This window comes from Mchenga conophoros, linkage group LG7, assembly GCF_057382185.1.
Source record: "Mchenga conophoros isolate Kocher_MC1m ecotype Shallow Benthic linkage group LG7, M_conophoros_male_GT1.1, whole genome shotgun sequence".
Lineage (NCBI taxonomy): Eukaryota > Metazoa > Chordata > Actinopteri > Cichliformes > Cichlidae > Mchenga > Mchenga conophoros.
The window spans coordinates 58,249,327-58,272,818 of record NC_140532.1 but is presented as its reverse complement, the minus strand read 5'-3'; the positions used below and the strand labels follow the sequence as shown (position 1 = coordinate 58,272,818).

The window sequence follows — 23,492 nt, the reverse complement described above, 5'->3', positions numbered from 1 at the left end:
GCTCATACACATGAAAAAATAGAGGGAGCATTGATGTGGACATGTGACATGATCTGTTATTTATGGAGCGATACAAATGCTTTAATAACGAAGAACATTAAAACAATACTGTTGGCCACATGTCGGCAAAATTAGTGGTGTTAGTACTTAACGCGGTTCAGGTTCTACTTGGTTTTAAAGCCTTTAAAATATACGGCGTTCAATGGTTAACTTTAATCTTACAGAGAATGTGAAGAGTTTTTCGACAATTAAAGTCAGTGTTATATCCACAAACAGAACAAGCTGAAATGCAGACAGGTTGTGAATGCTGCCTGGTTTTCAGTCCCGAATATACACGGTACAACCAGGATTCATAGTACTGTTAATGTTAGCTCGATTACTGCGCTGGCTCGGTTCCGTGGTGTCAAGCCAAACGGACTTTAACGTTTGTTTTAACGAGCTGATGGTTTACTCCTTAAGCTAAAAGAAAGGTGCTTTTTTCATAGAAGTCAAACATGTGATCACCAGCTGGGATCTTATTTAGTACTGCTAATAACACAAACAGAAAATACTCCTGTTACCGTTTTGTTATAGTCTATACACCTGAGACTGTCACCTTTCTGTCTGCCCTGCTCTTTTCCCTTCTCTCTCTCATTGTTTCATAAAAGCATGAACATGTATTTATAAGTTACACTTGTGTTTGAATCCTGCAGCTTATCATACATTCGATTTCCATGTGTGAGAACTTCAAGTGTTCTGAGTCAGGATAGACTGAGGGACCCACTGCTGCACATCACTGTTCCTGAGAACTTTCACAAAATACACTCTACAGTTTATTACTGTAACTGATTTTAATTCAGATCAGTTCAGCTTAAATTTATTTCTTATATTTCACATATTGTTGATTCTTCTAAATGAGTTAAATACTGCTTTTTGAAGGTTTGAGATCAAACCTCAAACAAATAGCTTGAAATATCTCACTTTGTTTATAAAACAAAAAGATAAACAAATGGTGCAGTATACCATTTTTTTTTTTAAATATGTACTACTATATTTCAGTTCATGAAATGGTTAAAAATGTGACTTGAAGACAAACAGGTTAAAGCAGTAGGTTCCCAACAGGCATTTTTTTTTTTATTTTTCATAGGAAAAGCAAAAGAAAAAGCAAAAAATTACTATAAAGCGACAGTAACAAAACAAATAAAAGAAAGAAGCAACAGTACATGTTAACATAATTCTTCAGAGTATATTCAAGTTGAAAATCATCACTTTATGATAGAAAATAAATATTTTCAACTTGTTTTCACTCCTCCATGCTAGCTGAAAAAGGAGGCTGGAGTGAAGTAACAGTGGAACAATCAGTCCCTCATGCACAGGGAACAGTATGAACCATCTAGGTTTCAGCATGCAGATGTCTACTAGTGCACAAAACTACAATCAGAACACCGTCTACATGCTAAAATCAATTCAACTCTCATTCACTGAAAGGACTTTACAGATCTGAGGCAGGGATCTGAGGCAGCGTTACCCTTTAAGTACTTCAATTTTTTTACTTTTCAAAAATAAATTGTTGTTGACCTTCACCAACCTGTCAGCTCTTTGGGTCCTTCTACTATCCAGACTTCACACTTACAGGTTTTCCATGTTCCACTTCTGAACACACTTGTGGGACCATAAAAAGCCTGTGAGTACAGAATGTTAATGCAGAAATCCAGCAGATCCTTTCAAACGTCCCCAAAAGCCCTAAAAAGTCATGGCTGCTTACTGCTCTCTATTTAAATGTTTGGCAATTCCTCTGACGCACAGATACATACAAAGGTGCATTATGACAAAGAATTGGGTCTGAACATCCATAAGTAAAAAAATAAAATGAAAACAAACAAACGACAACAAAAAGACAACCCAAACATGGCTTGGTTGTCTTATAGCAATATAGATATTGAAAATTAAGGTGAATGGTAGAATGCTTTCAAATTAAAGGAGGAAACACCTCAAGCGGTCAACCCAAAGACAGACATTCAGATTTTTTAGCCAGGTTGAAACAGGCGAAATCTCACTTGACTCGTATTAATATGATTATTAATAAACGGTTTCTTTGGAAAAGTCTGAAACCATAAAAACCATCATCTCTTGGCTATTTTTCTGTTGGGATCTATTCAAAAAACAGATAACATTCTTCTGCTGAAGGACTAATGGACTGACTGATCTTTCCATCTCCATAGTACATCAAGTCTCAGAAATCCAAATGTAGGCCATGTGACAGAAATGCTGACATGCCTTATTAAAAAGGGAAAAACACAGTGTAATACTAATATCTAAGTAAGACAACTGCTGCTGTAGATGATATTAGTTCCCTGTTAGAAACATGAAGATGTTCCACTTGTCCAAGTACATAAAGCTGTTCAGATCAGGTTGTCATTTCAGTAACCATTCACATAAATAAACTCAATACCATGTGCATTGACCTAATGTGAGCATCACTGTGTGTGTGTGTGTGTGTCTCAGACATCTGAATCAGTTCCTCTAGAGTAAACATTTGATACTTAGCAGTATGCTGCTGCCATGAGCAGAGTGAAACATATTGGTGGTGGAGTCCATGTGTGCTGAGAAATGCGGTGTCCTTAATCACAGGCTGCCGCAGAACTGACCATACATACGTCTGTGTTCACGCTCGTCCAGATGCTACGTTGATGCTTTAAGGATGACTTATGTCCTTAGTTGTTTTAACGAGTAACAGGAGCCTCCTGACCAGCTTCACATTGCCTTCTACCAAGAGGGGGCGGTGTTGGCCAGTCGTCTCATACGCCTACAAAAACAGTTTATTTGAAGAAGAATTCTTTAAAAACTGTAGGAATGATCAGAGATTTTACAAGCCTGATAACCCAGTACAAAGTATGATTTGGTCAAACTAAAAAAAAGACATGCATACGTTCTAGTGCCACAATACATACACACTGATCTTAATTATTGAGATGACACCATTAAACAATCAGTAAATTATTGTAAAGAAGGTTCAATGCCTGGCTCTTCCAGTCTACAAGATACTGCAAGAGTGTGAATGTTAGATAGAAAGCATGTCAGTGTATGCTTGTATGCATGAATGACTGATGCATGTTGCATTAAGTGCTCAGAGTAGAAAAGCAGCATATAGGAACTTATAAGGAGTTCCTTTTATATACTGGCCCAAACTATGTAAATATTAATAGTTAAAACCACTCCCATTGCAAGGAAATTAAAATTCACAATGACTATATCATCCATATCATGTCTTAGATGATGCAAGAATTATGGCTTCTGAAAAAAGAGGTTTCAAAACACTACTGTGTAAATGACTCTACACTACTGATTATAGATTATTTCATGAGAAAAAAACCCCATTTAAATTAATATGTAAGGATGGACAGACAAGTCAAAAACAATGCATCCAGCCAAGGCTGCCCAAGGTGTGGAATACTGAAAATGGTGGCTAGAGCCTTCCATTACTTCAATGATGGAATAAGAGGAATAATGAAGCTTTTATGAAGAGCGTGAGACGGGTGAGATGCACTGTTGTTAAAGATCAGAGATTTTTAGAACGTCTCTGCAGGGAAACATTGTTAGGCTGATTTTGATATTGCACTATTAACACTCAGAGTTGAACCCGTTCTGCTCAGCTGCTCTGAAAATAAAGCCTCGATATTACATTTCATCATGAGTTCATCAACCATGTTCTGAAGCGTAGACTAATTAACATGTACAACATGTACACTTTGAATTTGTGACTCTGCCCATTTATGGGATCCTTTTTTTTTTTTTTTTAATTACTAACCTATTTAGTGGCACCATATGACTGTCAGTCTGATAAAAGTCAATGGAGCAGATAATAACTATATTAAATGCATCTGACTGTGTCACCTTGTGTTTCTGTCTTGGTCTCTGATCTTCTTCTCCATTTCCGCATCTGTCAGGGTCTCCAACAGGGGGCACCACTGGTCTGCATCACCTGTGTTGCGAATGGCAATCTCTACTGTGGGTAGTGGGTTCTCACTGGACACATTCCAAGTATGAGAGTAACAAATGAGTGCACCATAACACACCAAGATTCACAGTCATTCTCAAAGGCTTATTACAGTGACTTACCTGAAAGCATAGGTCCTCTGGTGCCAGCTGAGCTGACCACGGATGCTGTAGGCAATAGTGGTGACAAACTCCCCGCCGAGACCCAGCTCAGAGCACAGCTTCAATGCAAATGACTCTGGAGAGTTCTCCCTCTCTGACATGTCCCACTCAAACTGGTCCACCAGAGAGATGTTCCCTACATGGATGTTCAGCTGTGGGACATATGAAATTTTCATATACCAACCTATTATAGACGTATTTCTGTTCAACACTGCCAAGATTTGTTTACATTATACATGCTTCCCTTAGGCAGGCATTTTCATTGCTATGCAGATGATACACAGGTCTATCTATCCATGAAGCCAGATGAGACAACAAATAGCTTAACTGCAGGAATAGACAAAGACCTGGATGACCTCTAATTTCCTGCTTCTAAATTCAGATAAAACTGAGATAATTGTACTCAGCCTTAATGTTAATCTTAGAAATATGTTATCTAAATAGATGCTTGTGCACGATGGCATTATCTTGACCTCCAGTAACACTGTAAGGAATCTTGGAGTCATTTTGATCAGGATATGTCCTTCAATATGCTTTTTAGTTACTATTAATCCTTTCAGTGCAATTTTTGTCCTGTCATGACCCCCCACTGGTCTTTACAGAGCCCACTGTTGTGCTTGGCCAAAGGGGGGTCATTTGATTGCTTTGGCATGCATACTGCATTATTATGGGGTCTTTGCCTTACAATATAAAGTACCTTGATGTAACTGCTATGATTTGGTGCTGTATAAATAAAATTGAATTAAATCAAATCAGGTTAAGATATACATCATTGATCATGGCTGATGAGCTTGTCTAAAATAATTTAAAATTTTCTTGCTAGACATGTCATTTCTTGACTTCCTGTTAAAATTGTTACTTCGGTGCAGCACCTACCTTGATGATGACTCTCTGGTCCGCCTGGTCTTCTAAGAGACTGTCAGTGGGGTAAGACTCAATCTGCTGACGAATAGCTGATGCGATGGCTGGGACAAAAGCCAGAGGATTCAAGTCGAGGTCATCACACAAAATCTCAGCAAACATCTCTGGGGTCATAAGTTTTTCTAAGGAAAAAGCAGGTAATTAAACACAAAATAGCACCAGATGTTGCAGATATTTTCAAAGTAGTAGACGTGTATAAGTACCATTCATATTCCATGTGAAGGTATCCCGCAGTTTCTGCCCATCTATCTCCATGTCTAGACGAACAGGGACCAGTGCCTCTATCTGGGCTGCATTCTCATGGATTACTGCAGGGTCGTGGTCATCAAAACTAAGTGAGATGCATACAATCTGATGTTGCATTATTCTTGTTTTACTCAAAATGGTCAACACTAATCCAAATTAAAATTCCACACAGAGCTCACATATCACTTTCTCAAGGTCATAGATACAATTCAGACCTTTCTCCGCTGTGCCCTAAATGTAAAATAGAGATGGGCAACCTCACGCATTGTCTATGGTCCTGCAGGAAAATACAACAATTTTGGTTCGTTATAAAATGTGAACTGGATAAGATCTTCTCTACTGACACTGAATGCAATTCATTGTGCATGCTACTCGGAGCAGCGAATGACAAAAATCAGAGGGAAGTTTGGAAAGCAGCTTTACAGGCTGCTAACGTTCTATGCAAGGAAATGTGTCCTTTTGAACTGGATCATGGGCACGGGCCCATCTAAGACTCAATGGCAGCAAAAGGTACTGGAATATGTGTTGTAAGACTTCCTAACATGCAAGTTACATAGTAGGGACCATAGGTTTCATAAAATATGGGACCTATTTATGCTGTATGCCAGTTTGGATATTGCTGCCATTTTCTCACGGGCCCTGGTATAATATAAGCATGCCAATGCTACTTTACATATGACTATTGCTAACTCTATCTCATAATCAAAGTATATGGATTTTCTATTTATTTACTTGTATTCTCATTCTGTTATGTTGGTTTTGTTTGTTTCATAAGTTTCAGGTATGTAGTAACATGACTTTGTAACATTCACATTCTGATGAGGACACTGGGAGCAAGGATACTTGCCAAATGATACTTTGGCATCCATGCTAGAGCAGCCAAGAATTGAATCAACAACCTTCCAACTGGCAGATGACCTGCTCAACTGCCTGAGCCACAGCCACCCTAGTGTCACCAATGCTATCTACCAAGAGCTGAGCAAATTACTGAATAAAAGTGAAATTACTGAAGGGAAAACTACTAGACTATGTACAAAAAAAGACTATCCAAATGAGCAAGTGAGTAAAGACAATCAATGTTGTTGATATAAAAAGTAAACAACTGATGGAGACTGTGTGGGATCTTGAAAACTGAGGTAGCTGTTCTCTAAATAAATGTGAGCAAGATTCATCAAGAGTGGCTTTACTACAAGCAAATCCAGAAAGACCTGAAACAGATATGTAACAGCTGGCCAATAGAATAAGTAGAACAACACAAAACATTTACTGTCAGATGGTGATTGATCCAAATATTAATTTTTAATATTATATTCATTTCTGTCACTTAAATTGGCAGGAATATTTTGTGTTGGCCCCAGGGTAGCTGCCAAACAGCCCTGACTGCTCAAGGCATCAGCTCCACTAGACCCTTGAAGGTGTGCTCTGGTATTTGGCACCAAGATGTTAGCAAGAGATTTATTGAGTTTGTAAGCTGTGTGGGGCCTGCGTGGATCAGACTTGTTTGTCCAGCACATCCCACATATGCTGATTGCTGTCCATCTTGACATTACTCGGCTGAAAGAGGCCACAGCCATCAGCAAATACCATTTCCGTGACAGGATCTACATGGTCTGCAACAATGCTTAGGTAGGTGGTACATGTGAAAGTAACATCCACATGGATGGCAGGACTCAAGATTTCCAAGCAGATCATTGTCCAAAGCATCATATTGCCTCCATGGGCTCACCTTCTTCCCGTAGTGCATCCTGGTGCTAGGTGTTTCCCAGGTAAGATGCACACTCATCTAGTGTAATGTAAAAAAACATGTAGTTAATCAGACCAGGCCACCTTCTTCCATTGCTCTGTGATCAAGTTCTGATGCTCACACACCCATTATTGGTGCTCTTGGTAGTTGACATGGGCATCCTGGCTGATCTGAATGCTATGCAGCCCCATATACAACAAAGTGTGGGACACTGTGTACCTTTCTATCAAAACCAGCATTAAATTTTTTCAGATATTTGATTTACTGTTGTTAATCAAACTGTCTGTTGGACTGAACCACATGGCCCAGCTTTCTCTCTCCATATGCATCAAGGAGCTTTAATGACTCTGTCACTGGTTCATCACTGGTCCTTCCTTAGACACAGACCACTGCAGACTGGGAACACCCCACAAGAGCTGCAGTTATGTAGATGCTCTCACCTAGTCTTCTAGCCATCATAATTTGGCTAGCCAAGCCACCAAACTTGTTGAAAGACACTTGCCCATTTTAAGGACAAATCGTTCACTCGCTCCCACCCACTATCAGGTGCCACGGCGAAGAGTGTTATTCACTTCACATGTCAGTGATCACATTGATATGCCTGATTTCTGTATGTACTACAAACTATGCTGAGAAGTTCAGAAACAATGTAGTAAATTCTACTAGATAAGCTATGAAATATGATCATTTTAATGGTCATTGGTGAGTTGTAGTTGCTGACAAATGAATAAAGAATGATGCGTTCATTTTTTAAAGGCCCAGGATTGTGCTGTTGAATTATATTACATGATGGTGTGTCATTGCGAACCTTAACTCTGACATGAACAAGCAGAATACATACAGTAGTAATAAGTCCACAAAACACATGAGAATGGGAACAAACAGCTTCCATACCAAAGAGGGAAGGTCCTCTTCTTGTCACGGCCCATTCGGTTCCGGTTGATGGTGGTGGAGCAAGGCACAGCATCCAGATGGTGAGAGCTGTTGGGCAGTGTGGGAACCCACTGACTACTTCTCTTTGCCTTTTGCTCCCTTTACAAGAAGAATAAACAAACATCTTCTGTCTCAACAATGATCAGCAATAAGGGATTTCATCACTTAGAATTACAGACTTATCAAAGCTCTCTTGAAGCTTTGCTAAAATGTAAAAAAACAAAACAAAAAACTCCATTCATCTATGCAACCAACAAAACTGAGTCATGAGTTGATGTCATCGTATAACTGGGGTCTGCATTCATCAGCAGATTACCTGAGGTAAGCAGGGGGCTCTGTGTTGATAGACACTGCTTTGTATTTCTCATCATTTCCATCAAAGATCTCTTCACACTCTGAAGCCTTCAGCAGAGTAACACTGGTGGCTGTAAATGAACAATCGTCCAGAGAACAAAGACACAGTAGCTTTAGCTTTTTTTGGGGGGCAATATTTGTTTGCAGCAAGAAGTTCAGCTCAACACCAAAATTAAAGACATTTCCTATAAATTTTACTTTAAAAAGGAAAAAGTTTTTACTATTGCACTTTAATTAAAAAATATTAAAGTACACAAGTAATATTGTATACTTTTTGTTCTTACTGTTTTTTAATTTTTTGTAAGTACACAATATTAAAAGGATTTATTTTATTTCAGTTACAGGAAATGTTTTTGGATTTTTTAAGTTTACTTTTAGTCATCTGTAACAACACTGACAGTCACATCAATCTGTAAAGGTAAAGTCTCAAGATACATGATGTAATTGATAGTCCAGTAATAAACTCAGGCATAATATTGTTTAAATACTTGAAATGTTTGCAGTTTTTGCCATCTACGGACTTAACTCGTTTTTTGAAGGTAAATGTACTTTTTTATTTCTGCACAGCTGAGTGTATTGCTTACATTTCTCCATATCATTTTGAGTAATTGATTGAAAGTAGGACTTTAGTATTTTTTTGTTGTGGTAGTGTCCGGGGTTTTCTCAAACTGCCTTCATGTCTGCAGAAGATTTTGTGAATAGGAAATTCTATACAACCCTGGGAGTAGTCCAAATCATGTTAGTATCCACAGTAACCCCTTACCCTGCACACATACAAAAAGCCACTCACCATGTGACGATGCTACAATTTTCTTTCTCTCCTCCACAGAGGCCAGCCTCCTCCATAAAGATGGATATCTTTTATAAAGGGAGCCTCTGAACATCCGCAGATAGTTTCCAACCTTGAACAGCAAAGTGCATGTGTTTTTCCAATCCACAGTGAAACAAATGTTAAAAACAAAGAACCAAAGAAACAGATAACAGCACCTGTCATAACTGCAGTTCTATCAAAAGGACCATTTCATTTTTTGTTTATAGTGATTTAGCTGTAATTGTTCTTCCGTGTTCTTAAATGCAGATCCAACTACTGCTTTCTGCTGGCTAGATGATGCTAGCATGCTAACGAGCGCCACTGATGCCTCAATAAACAAAGAAGCATGTGTACACTCAGTCAAACAAGCTGCTACCAAAGCTCTAATTGTGCTATTCAAAACCAGTAAAAACTAACCTCAGCTTCTGCCGTTTTGCTGTAACTTCGTATTCCCTACGTAACTTGGGTTACTGCAGTTAGTTGAAATGGGTTATGTTAAAATAAAGTAAGACTGGAAAAAAATATCTTTCTGCTTTGTGTAACATGCTTAAGTGACGCAGCTTGAGCAGTCTGTCATTAGTATTAAGACCGTTTTGATGTCACTTTTGCACTGTTCAAAAGGTAGTCAAAAGATATCAATCAATCAGTGTGACGCTATGAAGACACTGTGGACCCAAATCTCTCAGGAATGTTTCCAGTTCCTTGTTAAATATGTGAAACAGAACTAAATCAGTTGGGGATAGACTTTAGCCCAAACAAACTGGATAATCTGAAGAAAATGGATGTTGTCTTAACTATTAGCACACTAAAGATGCAAATCATTCATTAAGAAAAACAAATGTTTCCAAACCACCTTGCAAATGTTAATAAACATTAGGACTGCTTTTCATTGTCATGCCAACTAATTTGAAAGCTATCAAACATTTCAATCACTGTTTGTAGAAACAAAAGGAGCTGCACCAGTTGTAAGCATAGCACAGTCCTGGCTTTGAAATACCATCCAAAACTGTCTTATCTTGATCTGTCTTATTTCCAAACTAGTCTTCTGCTTTAAAAACGAAAAACAACACACACACACACACTTTTTTCCCCAACCAGGTGTGAAAATAAACCCCGTTTCTCTTCTTGTAAGCAATAATGTGGACATAATGAGAGGATCAGACCCTTTAACCCGCACATGCATACAGTAATTTACCAAGAAGAAACTCCTAACAAGACAACACCAGGGCTAGAAGCTATAGCAGCTCATGACATTCCCTCCAAACAGCTGAGGTAGGATGTGACATTCGAAGGTGCCACAGCTCAGTATTGATGCCATGTTTTGAGCTACCGGTAACTGTCAATCAAATTTTAACCATTCTTTAAAAGATCAGCAGTGAGTCACAAAACATCCTAAGATCGGTGCCTCCAAAATGCTGCTGTGGTGAAAAATTTAACTGAACTCTGCAAAGAAGGTGATTACAAAAAATACCTTTAAGGTCTTCCAAACAGTGCTAGCCCGCACAGTGCAGTGGACAACTATACGGTTTTATTCACCTTTTTTTTTTTTTTTTTTTAAACCAAGTGGGTTGTGTTTGTCGACTCAAGCAGTGCAAAAGTGACATCAAAACGGTCAGAATAATAATGGCAGACGGCTCAAGCTTAGTTGAAATGGGTTATGTTAAAATAAAGTAACTGCAGTAACCCAGTGGGGAATACCAAGTTACAGCAAAACGGCAGAAGCTGAGGTTAGTTTTTACTGGTTTTGAACGGCACAATTAGAGCTTTGGTAGCAGCTTGTTTGACTGACTACACCCCGCTCTTCGTTTCACATGCTTCTTTGTTTATTGAGGCATCAGTGGCGCTCGTTAGCATGCTAGCATCATCTAGCCAGCAGAAAGGATAACTGCAGCAAGCATAAGAGATTTAGGCCCCGAAAGTTTGTGTACAGACCGTCACATACCTCCGACCCCACCATGTAAAAGTCTCCATCTTGTTCGAGCTGAAATTTTACCGGCTTCTGGCCAAACGTTTTACTGAGAGCTAATTGCATCTTTACGCAGTCACTGCTAATTATTTGAGCAGCCTTTCTTCAGGTGCGTTCGCAGCCTGAGTTGAAAATGGGAAATCCGATATCGTCCCTTCAAATAGGTTTTGCTTACTCCAATTAGGAGCATGTCTGCTTACCAAGTATAAAACGACATGAAGATTATCCACAAAAAATTGAAAACTACAGCAATTTCTGTACCAGTCCCTATTTAGATGGATTAAATGAGGACATTCAAATTTGGAAGAATTTTTCCCGAAAAGTCTAAACGCTTCATGGGATGCTACTCTCTTTCTGTCCTCGCTCAAAGTGGATGAACAATTTCCAGTGCTCATTACCGCCCCTACTGTTCTACATTAAAATGAGATTTAACTCCTCCAGCTGCAGAGGTTATCTGCGATATCCATATTATTGTAGAGTTCTCACAATTCCTTATGAATCTAATGCAGCGGTCCCCAACCTTTTTTGCGCCACGGACCGGTTTATGTCCGATAATATTTTCACGGACCGGCCTTTAAGGTGCCGCGGATAAATACAACAAAATAAAACCAGTACCGGTACCAAAAAAAGAAGATTTATTCATAACACACGGGAAAAGACCCAGGGAAACCGAGTTAATGATAAAAAAAAAAATGCTAAAACCTATAAAACCTTGAAAACCATAAATTTCACACCCAAGCCTCAACTCTCACGGTCCGGTACCAAACAACTCATGGACCGGTACCACCTTGGGGGCTGGGGACTGCTGATCTAATGCAAATGGCACATAGGTCTTCTAGATATTGGATCAAAATACACACACAGAGTGCCAAATAACCGAGATTAGCCCAAGTATTCATAAATCCATTTTTTTTAGGCACATGAAGGATTCTTTCTACTCCAGTAAGTCTACTATAAAAATGGATTGTGTATTACAGATATGTTTAAAGCTATCTCAATCAAATTAAATATGACAACAGTGCAGAAGACACCAATATTCCAGAAGTGCGTGCAAGGAACAAAATTTACATACTTGTCTTTCTGGAACACTTAAAAACATATCTACCATTTGAATTTTCAAAAAGTCAAAATTTTGTTTTGCTACCAATAAGGCAAGAAAAATTAAGTGTTCTTGTAAAAAGATATTGCTTAATAATAACTGGCTGCATAAATGCCTGAAGGTGTTTTCAAATGGGTAGCTTTGACATGCCAACAACTTTACACTTACAGCAGATTCAGCAAATCTGACATGACATTGAAATGTCTGCCTTTAGACTCAAGATAGCTTGCTAACCCATTATTCTCACTTTGCGCCACACCTCATGGGCTATGAAATCAAAAACAGTGAAAATCCTGACATCTCCGTCTCTAACAATAAGACAAGTTACAAGAGTCTTTCAACTGACATGTTGCATTTTTACACTCAGAATTAGTAAGAACATCTTTGGTTTCAAGCGAAAACTAAAACACTTCAAAGAGATGAAACCAAACTGTTGTTTGCAACAGACATTTATTCTTTAAAAAAGTGAAATAAAAAAAATGCACTCTTTGTAAATAAATTCATTTCAATAATATTCCACTGCTGTCATTTTCCTCTTTCATATAATTGTATGCCATAATTTATTCATTTATTTTTCCCCGGAGACAAAGACAAACATCACCTGAGGCCCTCAGGTTCACCATCCACAGTTCCATCGGAAGCTTGTATTCTATCAAATAGTCTTAGAGCGACGACCTGGCATCAAGAAGAGTTTGTGAAGATGATTAAAGCCCATATACACAGACAACACACCGTTATCTCCAAACCACTTGTGGCTGTTTGGCATTCCTCATCCACAACTAAACAAACACGTCAAAAACAAAGACCATGTCTTCAACTCTCTGAGAGAAGGTCCCTGAAGGTGACCTGATGATCAGGGATGAAATAGAGGGTGTATTTAACCACCAAGGCGCTGTCCTTCCCCCCATGCAAACCCGCCCGGGCGGTCCTCTGGCAGGGGGTTATAGTTGGCATCTTCTTCTGGAGTGTCAAAGAGCATCTTTCTGTGGGAGAAACACGGCAAAAGGAGAATGAGTCATTTCTACAAACACAGAAGTAGTGCTAGTGATGCAGCTAAGAACGGACTTTTGTTAGATTGTCCAACATAAAAAAAAATATGTCAATCAAACTGAAGATACACAGCAGCTTTATCCAGAACAAAATATGGAAACGGACTGCTGTCTACATATGTAGGCCTCTTGTCTTTTCAGGGTTTGCCTTGATTTCAAGAGCCACATAGGAACCTCCCATGAATTTATTATGAATTTCTACCATAGCCCCTTTTGATGATGTCATTTTTTAAGAATCCACTATTTTTGATAGAAAAAAAAAATGGTCTGCTCTTATCTGCGTTTTGCAACTTGCGCAATTTCAGTTAGTCTTCGAAGACACTGTTTAGTACTTTGTGAATTCCAAGTTTTATTTCTGTTAATGAAGAATATAGCTTGAGCATATGTCAACATAATGTTTAAATGACAAAAGCATTTCGTGAAACAACAATTGGATTTCAGCCAACCAAATTAATTTGTGCTTGAAGTGTGTTTTGTAGCTCGTTATTGATTTTAAGGGCATGACATGCTTTTTCCACTGTTCTCCTACTTCAGCTGGCCTTAGGGAAGAGAGAAAAATCTAAGGAAAGAACAATAACTGGATCTTAGAAAAGTACTTAAATTATAACAGACTCCTCTGTGTGTGTAAAGACCAGCTGCACATGGTGACTGCAGCCACATGTCTGTTTAGAGAAATTCCCATCTGCTACTTAAAACTTCTCTCACACCACAAATATTACAATTATTCTGTGACTCACATGATTGATGGGGTCTTGAGCCACCTTCCACCACCTGGTTGATTTGGGAAAACATCCTCCAGGAAGAAGTACACATGACCAACAGCAATACCTCAAGAGAAAAATACAAATCAGTTTTATTCTAACCCATCAAAACCTTGCTGTACACCACTAAACACAGCAGGTACCTGCAAATCTTAGCATACCACCAAAGTACTGAACACTGACAGCAGGGGTCAATTATAAGCACCTAAAAGATCCACGATGATAGAGTTGCCCAGCAGAAGTGAGAATCCCATTAGCACCCAGGGCAAGAAGGGTGCCTGAAAGTTGAGCAGGCCAAAGAAGTTCATGCGAACATTCGGGTTCCGTCGACTCCACACGTATACCAGCATGATGGTGAAGGCCTGGCCCAGAAACACCAGACTCACAAAAGTGCCAAATATCTGAGACTTCATTGAGGACAAATGGCTGAACATTACTGCTGACTGTTTGTGTCTGCCCAACATTAACAGACTAATAATCAATCAACGGCAGCAGAGAGATCGAAAAGTTGCTTACCACATAAGGAGTGCATGTATGTATATATGTCGTATATAAAGTTGTTCTCTGAACGATTTAAGAGGATACAGTCATAAGAAGTCCACCAAAGAGAAACATGAAGACAAAGTCAGCCGTGCGTCCCCTGAAAGAGCCCTCCTCCAGCATTCGACAGTATCTGTACCTGCAAGTACATGGTTAAGGAAAGCTGCGAGAAAAATGTACACGTCATCACCATCATCCCAATTTGTTCTTTAATTTTTTTTATTTATTTTTTACAAGAACTCTATTTGTACATAACTTTTTAACATATCATCTCTAAAACCACACCCGGTGTTCCCCAGTGAACCAGAAAGTAAAGCATGCATAGCGACTTTATATGTAAAGAGCTGTGGAACTGAGAAGGATACAGAAAAATCATATTGAACAGGAAATTGAAACCAACCGGACCAAAAAACAGGAAGTTGGTTATTAGTCGCCATACCTAGAAGTGAAAGAAACAACATTCAGCTGCAGATAACAGTAAAACTACTACATCCATTTGTCCAGTTTAAAATAATGTCAGTGCAGGTTTTGTTTAATTCTCAGCTCAACAAGTTCCCATTCACATAGAAATGTTGAAATCTTGATTTTTATTTAATTATGTAATTATTTTACTGTAGTTTATATTTTGCACCAGCAGTTTTACATTTTTTGTTAAATGGAACCAGATCTGTTACTTTCCGGTTCCTTATTTTTAGTATTAGTTTAGAGTAGTTTTTATTGAGTCACAGTTCAAAATAATCATTATTTGTCTTATACTGCCCATTGTTGAGGTCCCTCAGTTTTACTGCTTACCCATATATTTTCAATCTTCTGACTGGCTGCTTAAACAGCGGGTTTTCATTTTGGTATGGTCTTAATCTGAGGGTCAGATAACTCACCTGATAATTTCTTAGAATTAAATCTGGGTTGAAGTAGAGCTGAAATGGTGTGATGATCTCTAGTTGCTGAAAGAGAAAGCAAAGAATAAGTTATATGTAACAACAATGACAATGGCACAAAAAGATCCAGTGTATCTTTATTAAAACCAAGCTTAGTCCACTGTGTACACAAACAGAAATAATGCTCTGGTTTAGACAAATCTGACCTGCCATTTTCTGGAAAATCAGCTGCATAAGACAGCTGCTTACACAGTATAAGTCTAAGCTTGATTCATCAAGACAACAGAACTGCAGTCAGACAAGTCGGAGTCCTGCTCTGCTTTCTTTTCTACACTTTAATGTTACCTGGAGCTAAAAGCACCAACATCACAATACTTTAATTTATAAGTATTAGTAATGAACAAGGAATCAAGACATGTTTTACAAGACATGTAAAACTTTGTAAAATACTGACACTGAGCCATTATCTACCCCTGTATTTCCTCTTTCTATTTGAGATCAAAGCAGTGAATGCTGGAGAAACCCTACTGTTTTACTCTGGATTTCTTGTTGCCTTTTAGTTATTTATTTTCTCCTTTGTACCAGAGATATATCTTCACAAACAGTTAAATCCACTTAAGGTCCTTCAGCTCTTCATCGTCACACTATTTTTAAACATTAAAAACAAAGCAAATCTAGAAAACACAGATCAAGATCAGCCCGTGACACTGGTAAATTCATCTTATTTGCTGATAGCTGATATTGCCGACTCTGAAAATACCAATATCCAATAATCAATAAGAAGTGCATTTACTTTCAGAACTGTGACAGTACTGTAAAAAGTACACTCAGAATGCCTTATCAGCCAACTCACATGGGGTTTAGGCAGCTATTTTGCATATTTCTTGTTATTGCATCAGAAACTGAAAATGACACGACTGTGCACATCATAACAGTAACTGGAAAATAAGCCATTTTATGCTAATAAGTACAATAATTCAAAAATACTGACTACTGTTTAAAAAAAAACCCATAAGAAGCTCCAAAATACCAAAATTTCACGGTCAGCTTCATGCAGTTCTGTGAAAAACTTTTAGCCCCCCTTAATGAATTCTTTCTTTCCCTCTTTTTTGTACTGTCACACATTTTTTTTTCAGATCAAGCAAATTTTAACATTACATAAAGAGAACCCAAGCAAATACAAATTCCAGTTTTTTAACTAGTGATTTTATTCATTAAGTGAAAAAGCTATCCAAACATACCTGACCCTGTGTGGAAAAGTAACTGCCCTCTGACCCTAACTGTTAATGCCACCCCCAGCAACAATAACGGCAAACCAGCCTTTGCGATAACCGGCTATGAGGTTTTTAAGATGTATCTGGGTGAAATCTGGCCCACTCATATTAGCAGAATTAGTGGTTGACGCAGGTTTGGAGTAATTTTGGTAGGCTGGCCTCTCCTGGGAAGGAATGATTTGCACCCAACACCTTATCAACCTACCTACATGGGCTTTAAAATGGCTCCACTGTGACCAACTGAAACATCATCGGCCAGTTCTGTATCACCTTTTCCCACTGCTGCACACACATGCAGAAAAACAAATTCGTCTAATGCAGTGCGACAGTGCCCACATTTTACATCTAAGACAGCTTGAAAGAAAGAGCATATATAACATGTATTCCCTAAAACTGGACTGTAGAATTCTAATAACGTTTATCCATGATGATGAGAGTGACGTGAGCCGCTAGCACCAGGTAGCACTTAACCCTACAGGATAAATAAACAACAGCTGTAGCTTGTGAGGCCACTAAGGAAATTATCGGTCGTACCCGTGGCACCGGGTACAAGTAGCCCGCTCCGCTTATTGCTTCATATCACTTAAGCAAGAGATCCAACTAGGTTCCGTTCAGGCACGTACCCTTCTAACAGGTTCCCAAGCACCGAGCTAGCACCGAAGTAACCACCTTACGATGACCGCGGTAGGCAGTGCGAGTTTATTATTCCCTGTCTAACACTAAGAACACCTGAATGAGTCTTACCACCGCAGCAGTTGTGAGTACACAGGCGGTTGTGTATGCCCTGGTAACAACAGGAATCTGTAGGTATTCCTGTTGCAGCGTCTGGTAAGCCATTTTAGACCGACTGAAAGCTTCCGGCACTTTCTTGACACGTCATCCCACAAAGCCAACGGTGCTGCATTCAAGCACGTTGGACAAATGGCAAATGTTCCAGTTTCTACACTTTTATACAATCTATGGTCTTTCGCCGATGTTTTTACTGAATATACAGATGTGGATCGTAAGACTGATGGTTTTTGTAGTTTCCATATTTCAAGAAGAACTAATGTAGTACAGTTTTTATTTATTTTGTTTTGACATGTTTGACATGATAACGTTCAAAAAAAAGGAAAAAAAAAAGACGAAGACTTGAAAATACACGTAATGTTCTAAGACGAAATAGGATATTACCTGGAGATTGTTATACACTTTAGGTTGCTCTATTCCTTTTATTGAAATATCTTAAAGATGTATGAGGGTATATTACCTTTTAGAACACAAGACCTGTCGAAATTATTTTAGCCAAGAATCAGCATATTATCAGAGGCGTGTGGAGAAGCGTGTTGCCAACATTCATGGGGTATTCCCTCTTTACACTGGCTGTGTCAAGATCCAGCCTTGGAAAAGAAAGCAGGTGGTCTCTTCAAAAGAAAGCTTTCAAATTTTAACCTCGTAAATTTTTGTGTGTGTGTGTGTGTGTGTGTGTGTGTGTGTGTGTGTGTGTGTGTGTAATAGAAATCACTTAAAGTTCTAGAACAAAACACTGAATGACTAGTAAATACACTGCTCAAAAAGAGGAGTTAAAACACATATCTTGATGAATGAAATCTTCCCCAGGTAAGCACGTGTATGGACATTCATGTGATGTAAAAGAAAATGTGATTCATCAGACCAGGCCAGCTTCTTCCATTGCTCTGTGGATTAGTTCTGATGCTCACACATCCGTTATTGGCACTGGTCTGAAGCCATGCTGCCCCATAAGTGACAAACTGTGATGGACTGTGTATTCTGACACTTTTCTATCAGAACCTATATTAACTTTTCAGCAGTTTGAGCTATAGTTAACTAATTTGTTGTATCCGATTATACAGGCCAGCCTGAGCCTCGACTCCCCACATGGATGTCATACTATGCTTGCCATAAAACTACTGTGGGTTCACCACTGTTCCTTCCTTGGAACACTTTTGATAGATAATGAACACTGCAGACCAGGAGCATCCCACAAGAGCTGCAGTTTCAGAGGTGCTCCAGTCCAGTCGTCTGATCATTACAATGTGGCCTTTGTGCAAATTTGACAATCTTTATGCTTGCCTATATATCTAGCTGCTATAACAACATCTGGAAGAAGCAACTGCTATTACAACTAGAGATTGATGAGGTCCAACACAAATGCTATGACAAGGGAGAGCCAGGATGTCAGATAAGCAGGAAGATGTCATCATCCCCACCTGCCAAGCAAAGACTCACAGCCTTGCCTAACTGCCTAAAGAGATATACCAGAGAGAAGCCAGGAGAATAAACCAGCTCTACTCAACTGAGCCATCCAAGCTGTACTCTCAGTGGCAGGGGGATAATATGAGAACAGCCCTGCCAAGGCTAGAGACTAAGCAATTCTCGAAGAGCACATGGGAGAAAGAGGCAACACATAAAAACAATGCTTAGTGGCTAGCAACCTCCATCAACAAGCTCCAAAAATCATCAGAGTGGAAGACTCAAGCATAAAGAGCTAAATGGCACCATGATTCACAGTTACTGCCTAAAGAAGCTAACTGCACTCCAGTGTCAAATAGGACAAGTGAACCAGCTTCTACTGGATAGGGATAATAGATAATGGATGTGATATATATTCAGACTGACTAACTGAACGCTGAACAGTCCTGAGTCTCAGAAGGGGCCACTTCCATCCAACTACAGACCAATAACTGGCCTCAGCACCAAATGGAAGCTCCTGCCAGGCATCATAGCGCCCATGACGAAAAGTTCATGTTCAATACATGAGCAAGGCCCAGAAAGGAATTAGCAGCAACACCAGTGGGGCAAAATCCCAGCTACTGGTACAACTACTCATGGATGGTAAGACCAGGCGGACCAACCTGTGCACTGCCTGGATTTACTACAAGAAGGCCTTTGACTCAGTGAACTAAATAAGAGCCTTCATCAGGAATGCAATGGGGATATTGGTTCTCCTCCAATTTCCTCAAACTTAACAGTAATAAAACTGAAGTTTTACTTGTTGGTACACCATCTGTCTTAACCAAATCCCACAGCTTTTCCATTAACGTTGAAAATTCTCCCACCCTTCCCTCCCCTCAGGTTAAGAGTTTGGGTGTCATACTTGATAATACTCTTTCATTCCAGTCTCACATTAATTACATAACACGGTCTGCTTACTTCCATTTACGTAATATTCACCGACTCCGTCCCTTCCTTACTCCCCATGCTGCTGCCATCCTTGTCCATAGTCTTATTACATCCCGTATTGATTACTGTAATTCCCTCCTATTTGGTCTCCCTAAAAGGTCCCTTCATAAACTCCAACTTCTTCAAAATTCTGCAGCTCGGGTCATAACTTGCACTCCGTTAAGTGCTCATATTACCCCAGTTCTTCAGCAGCTTCACTGGTTGCCCATAGAAGCCAGGATAAATTTTAAAATCTTACTTCTTGCATACAAGTGTATCCATAAATCTGCTCCTTCATATTTGTGTGACCTGCTCCATATCACCACTGTTTCCCGCACTCTCAGATCATCATCTGCTATTCATCTTACTGTTCCGTCCTCACACCTTATCACTATGGGGAACAGAGCTTTCAGTCGCTCTGCTCCTCGGCTCTGGAACTCTCTTCCTCCTGCACTAAGAAATATTGACTCCCTCTCCGTATTTAAGACACAGCTCAAAACACATCTGTTTAAACTGGCTTACTCGCTTTAATGCTGATTTTATCTGTTGTCACGCTCTGTTTTGTAATTTTAACTTATTTTATGTATTTTATGACTATTGTTCCTTTTATTAATTGTGTTTTTTGTAAGGTGACCTTGGGTTTCTGAAAGGCGCCCTCAAATAAAATGTATTATTATTATTATTATTATAATAGAATAGAATAGAATAGAATTCAACTTTATTGTCATTGCACATGCACAGGTACAGGGCAACGAAATGCAGTTTGCATCCATCCAGAAGTGCTTTAGTGATATAGATATATTACAATATATATTAGCAATAATATAGATATGTGAGTATATTACAGAAATGGGTCTATTATGGTATGTTATAATGTACACGGTATGAAGTATGTTGTGAATATTCTATAACTATAAGTATGTACAGGCTGTAGTGAGTACAAGCTATGTACAGGATATGAACAGGATATAAATATGAAAAACTATACAGAATATGAAATAAATAACTTTACAGAATCTGGGATATACAGCTATACAGAAATGGGAACTATGCAAGTTGTAAACAGTTGTAGGATTAAAAATTATCGAATGTACAGAATGATTATTTACACAGAGCTATACAGTAGTGCAGTTAAGATAAGTGAGGGTGTAGATAGTTTCTACAGAGCCTATATAAAGTGCTAGTGGTTGTGAGTGGTGGTTCAGTCCATGTTATTATTGTGTTTGAGGGTACAGTTGTCCATTGTGGGTGTGTGTATGTTCAGTCCATGAGTTTAACGTGGGTCAGATGTCAGGAGGCAGAGTTCAGGAGTCTGACAGCTGTGGGGAAGAAGCTGTTCCGGTACCTGGTGGTCTTAGTCCGGAGGCTCCTGTGGCGCCTCCCAGAGGGCAGGAGGGTGAAGAGTCCATGTGATGGGTGACTGGGGTCTTTGATGATTTTCCCAGCCCTTTTCAGACACCGCTTCCTGTAGATGTCTTTTATGGCAGGAAGTGGTGCTCCGGCGATGCGCTGGGCAGTTTTCACGACCCTCTGCAACGCCTTCCGGTCCGAGGCAGAGCAGTTCCCGCACCAGACTGTTATACAGTTGGTCAGGATGCTCTCGATGGTGCAGCGATAGAAGTTCACCAGGATGTCTGAGGACAGGTGGTTCTTCCTCAGAGTCCTCAAGAAGAAGAGGCGCTGGTGAGCCTTCTTGACCAGCTTGGAGCAGTTGGTCGTCCAGGTGAGATCCTCGGAGATGTGGACTCCCAGGAACTTGAAGCTGCTCACACGCTCCACAGCCGTCCCCTTAATGTGGATGGGTGGATGTGGGTCAGCATTCCTCCTGTAGTCCACGATGAGCTCCTTGGTCTTCTCGGTGTTAAGCAGCAGGTTGTTTCTGTCGCACCACTCAGCCAGACGATCCACCTCCTCCCTGTAGGCGGCCTCATCGTTGTCACTGATGAGGCCAATCACCGTGGTGTCATCTGCAAACTTAATGATGGTGTTGGAACCATCAGCAGGTCTGCAGTCGTGGGTGAAGAGGGAGTAGAGGAAAGGGCTCATCACACAGCCTTGTGGTACACCGGTGTTCATTGTGATGGTAGATGAGCAGCGGTTATCCAGCCGGACATGTTGGGGGCGGTTGGTCAGGAAGTCCAGTAACCATTTGCAGATGAGGGAACTGATACCCAGGTCTGTCAGTTTCCTGATGAGTTGTGAGGGGTGGATTGTATTGAATGCTGAACTGAAGTCTATAAACAGCATTCTGGCGTAGGTGTTGTTGTTGTCCAGGTGTGAGAGGACAGAGTGCATTGCGATGGAGACTGCATCCTCTGTGCTCCTGTTCCGGCGGTATGCGAATTGGTGGGGGTCCAGGGTGGGGGGGAGACAGGATTTGAAGTGTGCTAGGACCAGTCGCTCTAAGCACTTAGTGATGATGGGGGTGAGTGCTACTGGGCGGTAATCATTGAGGCAAGATGGGTTGGAGTTTTTGGGTATCGGGACGATGGAGGTGGATTTGAAGCAGGCCGGTACCACAGCGTGGGCCAAGGACAGATTGAATATGTCTGTGAGCACTCCTGCAAGCTCCCCAGAACACGCTCTGAGAACACGCCCGGGGATGCCATCAGGGCCTGCAGCCTTGTGGACATTGATCCTGCTCAGCACCGCTCCTACATCGGTGGGGGAGAGAGTCATAGGTTGGTGGTCTGGCGTCATGTCTGCTTTGGTTGTGGTTGTGGGGTTCCCTCGCTCAAAACGAGCATAAAAGTTGTTGAGCTCGTTGAGGAAGGAGACATCAGAGGATGCGGGGGAGGGTTTGGTGGTCCTGTAGTCTGTGATGGTCTGGAGTCCTTGCCACATGCGTCGGGGGTTGGAGTTGGAGAAGTGTTCTTCTACCTTCTTTTTGTAATGGTGTTTGGCTTTTTTGATGCCCTTCTTTAGATTAGCCCTGGCTGTACTGTAGGCGTGTGCATCTCCTGACCTAAAGGCAGTGTTGCGGGCCTTCAGGAGGAGACGAACATCCCGGTTCATCCAAGGCTTCTGGTTGGGGTACATGGTGATCCGTTTCTGGGTGGTGACACTGTCTGTGGTTTTGGAGATGTAATCCAGTACAGATGAGGCGTACTGGTCCAGGTCTGTGTGGGTGAACATATTCCAGTCTGTGTTTTTAAATCTGTCCTGGAGCACTGCGTCTGTCCCCTCTGGCCACACTTTAATTGTCCTCACAGCAGGTTTCACACGTTGGATGAGTGGTGAATACCGTGGTGTGAGGAACAGGGAGAGATGGTAAACAGCCAACTTCAAGCCAGATGGACAAGTCACCATCAAGTGTGGGATTTACCAAGGAAATGCTCTGTTCCCACTTCTGTTCAGCATAGGCCTGAGTCTCCTCAGCCAGCTCATTAATAAGACTGGCTACGGACTGGAGCAAATGTCAGCTGCTTCCTCTACATGGTTGGCATCAAGTTATACGCCAGGAGTAAACAAGACATCCATTCACCAATCTACACCACTTGGCTCTACTGCAACAGTATTGGAATGTTATTCGGACTGGAAAAGTGTGTTTATATGGTAAAAAAGAGAGGGAAGTTAATCAGAACTGAGGGGAGTGAACTGCCAGAAAGCCGCATTGC

At 40.3% G+C, this 23,492-nt stretch overlaps 2 protein-coding genes across 2 annotated transcripts; both read right to left on the bottom strand.

The window, feature by feature from the left end:
- Positions 1–811: 811 nt before the first annotated feature.
- Positions 812–11,477, bottom strand: LOC146571300 (SWI/SNF-related matrix-associated actin-dependent regulator of chromatin subfamily B member 1-like). Its single transcript, XM_085280448.1, has 9 exons — positions 11,089–11,477; positions 9,126–9,237; positions 8,298–8,406; positions 7,943–8,080; positions 5,262–5,389; positions 5,014–5,180; positions 4,099–4,289; positions 3,874–4,005; positions 812–2,785 (listed from the first exon to the last, which is right to left on the bottom strand). Exons 1-9 carry the CDS (start codon positions 11,176–11,178, stop codon positions 2,746–2,748), a joined length of 1,107 nt encoding a protein of 368 aa, XP_085136574.1. The 5' UTR covers positions 11,179–11,477; the 3' UTR covers positions 812–2,745.
- Positions 11,478–12,642: 1,165 nt separating this feature from the next.
- derl2 (derlin 2) lies at positions 12,643–17,616 on the bottom strand. The gene is made up of 7 exons (XM_085280449.1): positions 17,458–17,616; positions 15,440–15,505; positions 14,927–15,000; positions 14,607–14,700; positions 14,227–14,422; positions 13,998–14,088; positions 12,643–13,194 (listed from the first exon to the last, which is right to left on the bottom strand). Exons 1-7 carry the CDS (start codon positions 17,548–17,550, stop codon positions 13,089–13,091), a joined length of 720 nt encoding a protein of 239 aa, XP_085136575.1. The 5' UTR covers positions 17,551–17,616; the 3' UTR covers positions 12,643–13,088.
- Positions 17,617–23,492: the final 5,876 nt, after the last annotated feature.

Bases quoted from the DNA above. Each gene is read 5' to 3' on its own strand.
- LOC146571300 (XM_085280448.1), bottom strand. From the start codon at position 11,178: ATGCAATTAGCTCTCAGTAAAACGTTTGGCCAGAAGCCGGTAAAATTT. The intron at 8,407-9,125 runs GTGAGTGGCTTT...GTTCATTTACAG, and splicing joins AATTGTAGCATCGTCACATG to CCACCAGTGTTACTCTGCTG. The intron at 4,290-5,013 runs GTAGGTGCTGCA...TATGTCCCACAG, and splicing joins ACCAGAGAGTCATCATCAAG to CTGAACATCCATGTAGGGAA.
- derl2 (XM_085280449.1), bottom strand. From the start codon at position 17,550: ATGGCTTACCAGACGCTGCAACAGGAATACCTACAGATTCCTGTTGTT. The intron at 14,423-14,606 runs GTATCCTCTTAA...ATGAAGTCTCAG, and splicing joins TTGGTGGACTTCTTATGACT to ATATTTGGCACTTTTGTGAG. The intron at 13,195-13,997 runs GTGAGTCACAGA...TTTCTCCCACAG, and splicing joins CTCAAGACCCCATCAATCAT to AAAGATGCTCTTTGACACTC.